Source organism: Culex quinquefasciatus, chromosome 2, assembly GCF_015732765.1.
Source record: "Culex quinquefasciatus strain JHB chromosome 2, VPISU_Cqui_1.0_pri_paternal, whole genome shotgun sequence".
Lineage (NCBI taxonomy): Eukaryota > Metazoa > Arthropoda > Insecta > Diptera > Culicidae > Culex > Culex quinquefasciatus.
The window spans coordinates 219,845,251-219,856,921 of record NC_051862.1 but is presented as its reverse complement, the minus strand read 5'-3'; the positions used below and the strand labels follow the sequence as shown (position 1 = coordinate 219,856,921).

At 39.2% G+C, this 11,671-nt stretch overlaps 1 protein-coding gene across 1 annotated transcript; it reads left to right on the top strand.

The window, feature by feature from the left end:
• The first annotated feature begins 1,443 nt into the window (after positions 1 to 1,443).
• Positions 1,444 to 11,194, top strand: LOC6035737 (1-acyl-sn-glycerol-3-phosphate acyltransferase alpha). The gene is made up of 5 exons (XM_038252330.1): positions 1,444 to 2,217; positions 9,721 to 9,899; positions 9,979 to 10,112; positions 10,168 to 10,349; positions 10,418 to 11,194. Exons 1-5 carry the CDS (start codon positions 2,191 to 2,193, stop codon positions 10,730 to 10,732), a joined length of 837 nt encoding a protein of 278 aa, XP_038108258.1. The 5' UTR covers positions 1,444 to 2,190; the 3' UTR covers positions 10,733 to 11,194.
• Positions 11,195 to 11,671: the final 477 nt, after the last annotated feature.

Here is an 11,671-nt window from a genome sequence, read left to right as displayed (position 1 = left end):
ATTTTTATACTGATTGGTAAACCGGTTTCCAAATTTATTGTTCTAAAATTTCCTCTCAGATTGTAGTCCCAATTTTCCCAATTGGCGGTAGTGACTAAAAGATAATTTGTAAAATATGTTTTATATTTAACATAAAATTCTAAACTTACCAAAAATTTCACTTTCCAGCTACCATTTTTTTGGTTTCTTGTTTTTGTAGACAGTTTTAATGATTTTTTAAGTTTTTCTTGTTATGTCTTATAAAAAATGAATAATAGAAATATATTCATAAGAAATTTTTTATACTTTGTAGTTCAAAGCACAACAATGAACATAAAACATCAATTTTAATAGTATGTTAACCTTTTTAAATTTGCTGTCATTGTTTAAATTGAAGTGTAGATTATCAACAATTACTAGTATTGAGGTCATTCTTCGATATTCAATTCAATTCAATTTATTTTCCGAAATAACAATTTTACAACTTGTGTGAATGGCTGGTTCATACAGATTTGGTGTTCCTTGCAACTATTTCCTTTTCATTAACCGCTTGGTAACAGAATATTTTCTTCTATATAAAGCTTGAAAACATACAAAATATAACGAACGAATTTTACGACTGTTTCAAAAATTTCCTGGGATCCCGGGAATTCTCGGGATTCAATAAATATTTTCCCCGTTTCCCGGGAAAATTGGACGCCCTACACTCGTGGATTTTTTTTTTATCTTTTAAACAATTAAATTTGGACCTTTTGAAAAGAAAGGCTCGGTTTGAAAAAATTAATATAATATGTTTAGCGAAAAGATCAAAACAAAATTACAAATATTGTATTTTTTGACACTTGAAATTAGGAATGTTGTAACCTGGATATTTGACGCTATTTTGCTGACTACTCAGAAAACATAATTTTGTTTCGCTCCAGCATTAATGTAATTATTGTATCGTGCAATTAAAAAAAATATTTTGCGTTATTTTTTTCAAGTAACAACCCAGAATTTCTATCGGAAATGGCATAAAATTACCGACCTTTTGATAAATAAACATTTATGTTTTTTTTTCGTTTTTATAAACTCTAATCAGTGTTCTTATCGCTTACACCAAAATAAAATTAATTATTTTATCATCATTGTCCAACCATACTTTTCCAATGAGGACTCCATTAAAAACTGTTACGGTACATGCCCTCACGTTTGTATGTTGAAAGCACACTTGGGTATTGTCTACTGTAAGTGGGAGTAACTTTGGCTCTGATGCATTTAAACCAATTCTATGCTAACTCTTTTGATATCATTCATCAGTTTTGTTTGCATCTCACAAACCAAAAACCCAAAAAGCAAAACATGTGCATCGCACATGATAGTGAGGACCCCCCTCGTTACGGTTAGTACGAACTACCGGCACAGACGAACGATAGTGAATGAAAACGACCATTCATACACGCAAGTGCAGAAGCCCAAGGGAGAGAGGCAAGTCAGTTTGTGTTGAACCGTTGATCCGTCGAGATCACTTGGTGCGCGCGCTCGAAACCATAATTTAAGCCGGCAAATACCCGCGATACCTCAGCAGGCCTTGCGGTGACTTCCGCGCGCGCGCTCGAAGGAGATGTGAGCCGTGCCGACGAAGTTCGGAAACACGCACACATAGGTTTGAAAAATTCGTCATGCGCACGACGGCGGTTGCGGCGTGACACGGGGTGACAAACGGCGTGTTGTGAGGCGTATCACGGCGGTATTTTCACAGACACACACACACGCGTGCTAGTGTCAAAACAGACCTGAAGCAGGACTTGATATTTCGGAGCAGCAATGACAGTGGACGGTCGGAGTTGATGTTTTCGTTGCTGGTTAGCGCGTGTTTGGTGGTGAAAATTAGTGTTTTATTGTTAAGGAATTGGTCAATTAGTGGCGTCTCGAAAGGTGGTGCGACTCTGGTCCCGCAGGGAACTTGAAGTTGCCGGTGCGAAATATAGTAATTAAATTACCTCAGTGGTTCACCAAAGTGACACACAAAAATCGATCCGTGAGACAAACGGCATGGCCACAATCTAGGTCATACAGTGCCGAAAAGAAAAGTGAAAAGCCGATATCAAACGATTTCCAAGCAATAGGAATAGCCCCTAAATTGCCGCAACAACCGACCAACCAAACCAAAAGTCCAACCCAAGAGACCAATAACCAAACAATCAGGAAGAAGTTCGATCGCGGCAAGCCATGGAAGCCATAATTAGTGCAATAAAGGTAAAACGCTTTAATTACACACCCCCTCGTTCGCGGGGGGTGGCCACTTTAGCAGATTGCTTGGATGCACGTGTGTGTGCATGACCGTCGTAGTAGGCGGTGGGCGCCCAACGGTCATGGTCAAGTGTGCGGAACCAGGCGGCGACCAGCAACCAAACGCCGATTCTTCCTAGTGCACCTAATGTTGGCATATTGCGGACTCCGGGCGAGTTTTGCCGGCAGTGATATATTGAATAATTAATAGTTGGTTGTTTGCAAATCTGTGTGATTGTGTGCGTTAACTCTTGTTCTGAGCGGGGATCAATAATTCATAAGGTTTCCCTCCTTCTACCTTCTTTTTTATTGGTTGCGGATGTGACTACATTATTGTGCTGAGTTTGGAGAAAAATCAATTTCAGAATGCCAATTTCACTTTCAAATGGTGTCACGTAGCGCGCCGTTCAGGGCTGGGCAAGAAGCATGTCTGGAATGACTATTTGTTACTGTACAGAATTGTGTCAAGAAGCTTCTTGCCTGCGGTTACAGAAACCGGTTTAACTGCTTCATCGAGTACGGTGACGATGTAGGAAGTAATCTAATGCTGGTTCTGTAGCGGTAATGTTTACTTCATGGTATTTACAGCTAGTTTGAGTTCTATGGAAATATCTAGTTAATTCTTATCAACACTTAGTATGTTATGTTCCTAAGGAAACTTTCAGTAATTTTGGTGCTTCAGCGATGTTTTCTCCTTATTAAATATAACATAAGCATCTTTATTGAATGGTTATGTGTCATTATTTGAGATTACATGAGATCTCCTGTTATTTTTACTTAAACTAAAAAGTGTTATTTTTACTTAAAGTAAAAAGTAGAACACGTAGAAAAGATATTGGGTCAATGTTTACACATCTACCCCAGATTCTGAAAGTTTTTTTGAATTGCTTATTCCGTTGCTAATATTTTTTTTTAAATTTAGGTCACAATATTAGAAAAACTTCAAAATTTGAAGGAAAATAGAAGTTTATTAACTGAAAACAATCTAACAACCAGCATATTTAGCATATTTAGGCTCGTTTAAACATATTGTGGATTTTAATAAAACTCCCATGTGCAAAAGCTTATAAAAACCGCAATTGTTAGGAACACCCTCAAAGTTTTGAACAAACAAAAAAAAAACGGGTTGAATTTTTTTTGGCCAAGTGTTTTGGTATTTTATTCATTATTGCTGCGAAATATTATATATTTCAAAACTTTTTGATTTGTTTTGCACATAGATCGATAACAGAGATAAAGCATTGCAACACACACACAATTTGAATAAAATCTAGTCTATTTTGCAAACTATTGGATGTAATACAATGTTGTCATGTATTATATTTTTCTCGATACTTTTGACTGAATAACACTGAAAATAATTCTTCAAATTAGAAAAAAAAACTATATTTTTTGCGTCAAAACTAAATACAATACTTTATCAAATAGTTCCCAACAAATATATAATATTTTTTATTCTTTTTTTTCTTTGACCTGTCCTTAGTAGATAGCGAAATTTGTCTAAAGTAGAAAACTGTAAAGATAAAAATGTTCAACTTCAACTTCAATGTTGACCTCAAGCAGATCGTTGTACACAGCTAAAAAAGTAGTAATCCAGCTGCGTGTAAAAGGCCTGGATGTTATATAAATATTGCATTATTTTATGCAATTTTATGTGATTTTACACCCTGAAATATGTAGTCCATCAGTACGGGAAACCTACTTGACCGAATAGGGGGATGGCGTCGCTATTTTTAGACCACATTTTCCACTTTTTCTCATCGAAATCGACTACTTTATCGACTTCATTTTGCTGGGCGAGATAGGACGCCGTCTATTTTTAGACGATGACTCAGCACTTTTACACTCTTGCGCTTAAAAAAACCAGGTGGCAGCACGATGTAACGCCACGTCCCTATAGTCAAGCGCATATATGCGTTTATCCTTTCATCTTTTCATCGGTCTGTTGGCCGAGTGGGCTAAGGCGCCAGTCCTTACTGCTGGTGCTGGGTTTGAATCCCGTCGGTTGCAACTTTTTTTTTATGTTTGCAAAAATTGTACATGCATTGTGTTATATTAAGTTTTTATTTTGACGAAGGTTATGTGCATGCTTATGCATGCGATTTTACCATCGAATTTTTTGCTGTGTATATAAACTTATTAACAATATATTATTTAGCCGGTTTTCAATGTTTATAGAAGTATGACAAGTTATTGATTTAATTTAATTGATTAATTGATGAAGCTAATAATTAAAAACTTATAAAAATGTTAAAAAAAGAAAACGATCCAAATATACTTTAAATAAAAAAAGGTTTGCTGATAATTGTATTGTCCAGTGTGATAAATTAAAATGACGTAAATTCATCTTTTCAAATTTTCAAGCAATTTTTTTCTTAAATTTGGCCATGTGAGCTTCAAATTTGATCAGCAATTCATAAACTTTGAGCCAGGGCTGTGGAGTCGGAGTCGGAGTCGGAGCCGGAGTCGGTGGAGTCGGGTCTTTTTGGGGACCTGGAGTCGGAGTCGTCAAAACTCGAACACCTGGAGTCGGAGTCGGAGCCGGAGTCGGCTAAATTTTAAGAGCTGGAGTCGGAGTCGGAGTCGGAGCCGAAGATTTCTTATAACTCGGAGTCGGAGTCGGAGCCGGAGTTATCTTAAATTCAACAAAAAATATGTTTTTTATTGTTCAGTATTTCCTATAGATCAGCTTAATTTAAAAAATATCTTATATTTTTAATTGATTTATCAGATGCCATTATGTTTTTGAAGCTTTTTATTGTGATTGAAAAGCTCTAATTGTGTTATTCCACTATAATCACACCCAAAGGAAAAATATATCTCAAAATCTGCAACAGTGGATTTGCTGCAGAAAATGTTACATTTTATAACATTTTTTGCAGCAAGCCCGTAGATCATTTTTGCCCGCGTGTAAACATTTCAGCGATCTGCAGTTCTCACCAACACATATAATGCTGGCCCATCCCCGAGCAACACTCCAAAGAGAAGCATATGTTGGTGCTCTTCCACTCAATTTTCATCTAGCGTTCATGGCGCGGTGGTAGCGTGTCGGATTAATAACCAAAAAGTTGGATGCTCAATACTCGTTCTGATAAGGTTTTTTTTTCGTGAAATACAACCAAAAAGCCGTTGGTAATGTCGATAATTGTCGGTAACGGGCAAAAATGTCATACCCATCTATCGAAAAAAATGCATGAGGAGAGTTTACATGCAGATTCTGATATACTTTCATGCTGCCATGCATCACAATCATGCGACCGCCGTTTGGGTGTGAGTACAAGAAAATCAAAGTGTTGCATTTAAAATAATTGAAACTATCAAAAAATATCAAAAGAAGTTGCAACAAATTTTGAAATAATCATTGATTGTTGATGTTGATTTTAAGTAAACTATTTTAATATTGTTGCAAATTATCGTTGAACAAATCTCAAAAATTCAGTACAAAAATAAACTAATAAAAAAATGTATAGAACAAAATAATGGATTTTAATTTATTTTTCAAATATTATAAAAAAATAAAATAAATATATTATTAACTGGTACGAATTTTCACATACTGTATGTCCCACGCCAATATGACGGAAGGTGATAATCATTGCAAATCAATGTGTTTTAAAAAAATTAAATATTTGTGACCTAGAAAATATTTAACTTGTGGATATTTGTTTTTTGTTATATTTTATGTTTTTTCATATATTTTGATGGAGAGGCAAGATCATTCATAATGCTTAGTTTTAGGTTTCACGAAGTATCGTGAACCTCCTTTTTAAAGTATATAAAATTTTAAAAATTAAAATAAATTTAAAATTTCCAGGGTAAAATATTTTCCATGTCACAGATATTTGAAAAGGACATCTTAAGTGTCCTTTCCACGAAGAAACTGTTTAGATACATTGATTTGCAATAATAATCTCCTTCAGCCATGGCGTGATGTCCATGTACGTCTTAAAAAAAAAACAAAAAAAAATGTTTCGTTTAAAATTGTCATTTAAAAAACAAGGTGCCTGTCACTGTGCTTCTTACAAATGTCAGCCTGAAAGTTAGCAAATTGAATTTTATCGTTCAATAGATCATTAAGGCCAGTTATGCATTCAAAAATAACAATTTAATATTTAAATTTATTAGCTTTGAAAAAATATTTTCAAAATTGAGGTTAAGCAAATAAATCCAAATTTACTTACAAAACTGTTCTTCTCAAAATGCCTCTAAAACTGAAGATATTTTTTGATTTCTGTTTCCATAACGTATAAAATTTGTAGCCTAGAAACTTTTTTTTTCCGTTTATTTACTTTACTTTACTTTTACTTAACTTATTTTTCTTGAGAAAACATGACGCTTAGAGAGTATTTAAATAATCCTAATTATCAATGTATTAAAAATAATTAACTAAATAAACTAATAGTTAACTAACTTTTGAAACATTTAAAAATATGTGGAGTCGGAGTCGGAGTCGGAGTCGGAGCCAACCATTTGTTGAAAGCTGGAGTCGGAGCCGGAGTCGGAGTCGGAGTCGGAGCCACTATTTGTTGAAAGCCGGAGCCGGAGTCGGAGTCGGAGTCGGCTAATCTGAGAAAGCCGGAGTCGGAGTCGGAGTCGGAGTCGGAGTCGTTTGAAATATGACCCGACTCCGCAGCCCTGCTTTGAGCACCCCTTGTTTAGAGTTTTAACTTCATTATAATTTTTATTCAAATTGTTTCAAATTGAAATTATATTTTGATAGGCATGTAGATAATTAACTTACATTTTTAGAGATTTTGATGGTTTCTTTTATGGAGTCTTAAGGTCCTCCCGTAATCGTAACCATGGAAACGCATCTAAATCTTAACCCCAAAACAACCACAACAATGTGCCTAGACGCACGTGTGCACGTGCACGGCCTACTTTGTGACTCGTTTTAGGCCTCCCTCAACAGCAGCATTAGATCATGCAATGCAGACAGGTAAACTGTCCAAAACACTTTTCGATGGGAGAAGGCAAGAGAAGGTAGTGAAAAAGGGTAAAGGCCGCGCTCAACCGCCGTTACGTAACGGATTTGGTGCCAGGTGCCATGCAAGGGGGGTGAACCGTTTGAACTGTCATCGTCGTCGTTTTTGTTGACTTTTTTTTTTGCTATTTACTTGTTTTCGGATCTATACTTAGCGCGACTTGTTAGCTTGTACGAGGTTTTATTTCTGTACCAAGTTGTTGATTTCCTTTAGTGTTCTATTCGTTGGTAGAGTGCTACTACTAGGGGGAAACATTTGAAAATGGCTTATGAAATTAATAAAATATGCTTGTCACCAACCGATGAAGTAAAGTGCCAATAAGTTGGAGTATTTTATTTACTTTGACACAATTACTGCGAATGAACATGTCAAGAACAAATTCTACCGTTCGAAAAAGACGGACGACAGTGAGGTTCGTTGGTTGGTTTAAGTTTGTTTACACTATAAATAGTGTGACGGAGGTTACTTGGATGGCTTGGTGAGGTTAATGCACTCTACTAAAGTTTATTTGCATTTGTGACGAGTGTGAATCACGCCAATGAATTGCACTTAAGGATCGTTAACCGGCCACTTAATGTCGGCTGACATCTCTACATCTCTTATTGCCCTTCGAACAGTTTTTTCATCACCAGATAGAACGAGTAAGTGGTCTGCACGGCCTGCAACGAGTTCAACACGAATAAAGAGGCAAATAATTGCTACAAAACGCTTTGTCATGGTGCATTACCTTGCCAAATTGTTCGATGGTGACATAGTAGAATTTAAACGCCGTCACGCCGACGATCCGCTGCGACCGGACGCTAATTAGTAGCACTTTTCTCTGGATCGCCAACGGAGCGTCGTACCAGTGGAAGTTGTAGATCTCGGTGGCGACGGAGGAGCTCTGGAAGATATATCCCGCATGACAGGACGAGCCATTTTTAACATTTTCAAAGTAAAGACTCACCACGTGAGTCAGTTCCGAGCCGAAGAACGAAAAGGCCAACATTTCAAAAGCTAAAATCTCGCAAAGGATTAGCGTTGTTAGGGCTCCAAAGTCTCCGATGCTCTGAAATTGTAAACGATTAACACGGTGTTTGACGTTTGCTTACCTCTATGCATTGCGCGCTTTGTTTTGACCAAGGTCAGCAACGATAAAGGTGCGTAACTGTCAAGCGCGCGCGCGCTCGCTCGTTACCATGGTCATGTAGAAGATGAGCATACACCACACAATCACACAGCCGAGGAATTGGGCCAGCAGAATTGGGCTGATAAGTTCCTCCAGAATTGCGGCACATCTGTATAAACGACATTTTTTTGGGATCGTTATCGCGAACCAAAACACACAGCGTGCGTAAAAGGCTAGACGCGCTTACTTCAGGGCCAGATAGTGATGCTTTACGACGGCGTCCACTTGGCGGTTGAGCTGCCGTCGGCGACGATGGCTTAGCGACTTATCGAGCAGCTGGATGCGCTTAAGAACCAGCTTAAACATCAGCGACACGTACTGGAGCAGACTGTAGTAGAGCATCGATTTGAGGGCGAGGAAGATTGCGCTGCAGAAGAACACTGGGGCGATCAGGACTTCGCAGATGACGTAGTGCCACATGTTGAGGTGGTTCAGGAGGGGGAGTCTGGAAGAGGGTTAGGTTATTTTAAGTCTGTGCACGGGTCCTAGACTAAACTCATTGGGAAAGTCAAAGTAAAAGGGTTCGTTGGGGTCATTCCAGCGCAGGTATTTCCAAAAGGTCAGCAAAATGGGAGCTACGATGTAGACCGGGATGTTTGCCCCGGTGTAGACGAAGTAGAACCGACAGATGTTACGGACGAACTTGTTCGTTTTGACGATCTCTTCACGAAACTCCTTAGGTTGATCGTCTTGGCAAACTGCAATCATTCAACGTTAAATTTTCGCTAAAAAAGCTATTAACTAAATTACACTTGGCAAATGCTCGATCCAGAATTTCCACCAGCTGAATCAGCTTCGGAATCTTCCACACGTAAACCACAAACACCGGGTACAACATCCCAACAAAGACAATCTCTCCAAGGTGCCGGATCAGCGTCTGCATGTCACTGGTGTCCAGGTACACGATCAGCGGCAGTAGCCGCACGGAAAAGTGCACCGCAAAGAATCCGTACAGTCCGAATAGGCGCCGACGGGATCCCCAAGCGCGGAAGAATCGCAGCAGGCGTAGCACAATCGGGAACACCTGGTCCAGCTCGCCGAAGCGAAGCGCTCTAGGGAACAGCTGCATGGCTAGCTTGGATGGGTTGTGAGCTGACGGGCTTCGTTGGAGGGCTGGTTTTGATTCAGCAGTTGCGTGAGGATCTTTGGGAAATGCTTCACCAGGTTGCGTTACCCTATAATTCGGAGCATGCTTTGATTGGGTGTAAACGTGACTACTTTCAAGGGTAATCGATGATTACAATGTCCGCGCGTCCAAGCAATCCGCCTTCAGTTAAAAGCTGTTATTAGATATTAATGTTTGATTTTCCTTTCCAGGACGCCTTTTTCGGCAGTTGGTCCCTTCAGCTCGTGCTCGGTTCGATCCTGCTTAGTCTGGTATGGCCAACGTTCAAATATTATGCGAAGATGACCGCCATACTGTTCGTTTCGTTCATGGTGCTGGTGATTCCGATTCCATTGTTCCTGATTAAGCCCCGGTGGCCACTGAATGCGCTGTGAGTATTCCAGATGTCATGAATTTCGATTCATGAATGCGTGAATAAGTTTTACATGTTCATGAACTGTCATTTTCAGTATATCCGGGATCGTAGCCTGCGAATTCATCCGCTGGCTCGGGGTGGAGTACGAAATCCGGGGGACAGAAAATATCAACGTCAAGAACGGTGGAGTAGTTCTGCTGAATCACCAGAGTGCGATAGACATCGTTTGTGAGTTTTTCAAGCCTCAATCCTTCCAGTCAATTAAAATTTTGCATCTTTCCAGTACTATCCCGCTTGCTTCGCGACTTCCGTAACATCGTTCCGGTCGTGAAAAAGGAGCTGTTCTATGCGTTCCCCTTCGGCATCGGTTCCTACCTGGTGGGCGTGGTGTTCATCGACCGCAAGAACACCGCCTCGGCAAAGGATGTCATGAACCGCGAGTCGATCGCCATCAATCGCGACAACGTAGGGCTCTGAACTCGCCTCGCCTGCTTCGATCACCTTTAAACAATCGCCTTTTTTCCCTTTTCCAGCTCAAACTGGCCATCTTCCCGGAGGGCACCCGCCACGACAAGGACACGCTGCTTCCGTTCAAGAAGGGCTCGTTCCACGTGGCCATCGACTCGCAGTCGATCGTGCAGCCGGTCGTCGTGTCCAAGTATCGCTTCATCGACCACAAGCGGAAGCGGTTTGGCCGTGGACGGGTGATAGTGAACATCCTGCCGGAGATTTCGATGCAGGGCAAAACCAAGGAGGACCTGAACGCGCTGGTCGAGCACTGCCAGAGCACGATGCAGGCCGAGTTCGATGCGCTAAGCGCCGAGGTGCAACAGTACTGCCATCTGTAGGGCGGGTCACGCGTACTGAGCAAACAAAACAAAAACATAGAGCAATTTCGGTTGTGTAGGGGAGTCCGCGAAGGGAGATATTACCAAAACAACAAAACCAAGGACAGGGTCGAACCTTGCCACTTTTCGGGGAGTAGTTTTAGAATAAGTGACTCAAATACCTTACTCTACCGAGGGTTAAGGGTAGGCAAAGAGTATTAGATCGAGTGCGTGCATGGAAGTAGGGATGCTCATTTGATCTTTGCGTTGCCAAACGAGGTCATTCTTAGGAGTTTTTTTTAATTACTACAAAGTATGTCGCATCGTTAATCACTAGTCGAACGCATGTTTTTTCGCAAGCAAAAAAAAAAAAGGTTAGGAATTGATACTTAAGGTCTAAAAGTCCAACCCGTTAGTAGGGTAACGAATAAATTTTTATTGATCTTGGAATTGGTTAAATTAAAGAAAAAGACAAAACTGTAAGCAATCGGTGTTTGATTCTTGAGAAATGATCGAAGAAGTTCCTGCTGCAATTTCATGGCACAAAGTATGATTCACCAAAATAACCTAAACTTTGACGATCAAATGTCACTATCTATTCTTAGCTTAACGCTTAATCAAAAAAAATAAAATAACGTACATAGCTAGTGCCTAGTATTATTATTTGTGATAACACTAATAATTGAGTTTTCACATTTTGTGCTATAATTTTCCCAATTAAAAGAAATGTACAGATATTTTGTGTATCAATCGAAAACATATGAAGCATTGGAAAAAAGATTTTATTCTATTCAATAAATTTTTCGAATGAATTGTAGGTTTCGAATAAATTTCTTGGATAAATCTCAATCATTTTCCGATAAGTTTTTCCCGAAAACGTTAACAACTTCCTCATATGTGTTTTCCGGCTTTAGTGGAAATCAGATATTGAATTAAAATGTAAGTTTCATGAAATACGTT

Coding starts and splice junctions, on each gene's coding strand:
- LOC6035737 (XM_038252330.1), top strand. CDS start 2,191: ATGGAAGCCATAATTAGTGCAATAAAG. Junction 2,218..9,720: donor CCATAATTAGTGCAATAAAG/GTAAAACGCTTT, acceptor TTTCCTTTCCAG/GACGCCTTTTTCGGCAGTTG. Junction 10,113..10,167: donor GAGTGCGATAGACATCGTTT/GTGAGTTTTTCA, acceptor GCATCTTTCCAG/TACTATCCCGCTTGCTTCGC.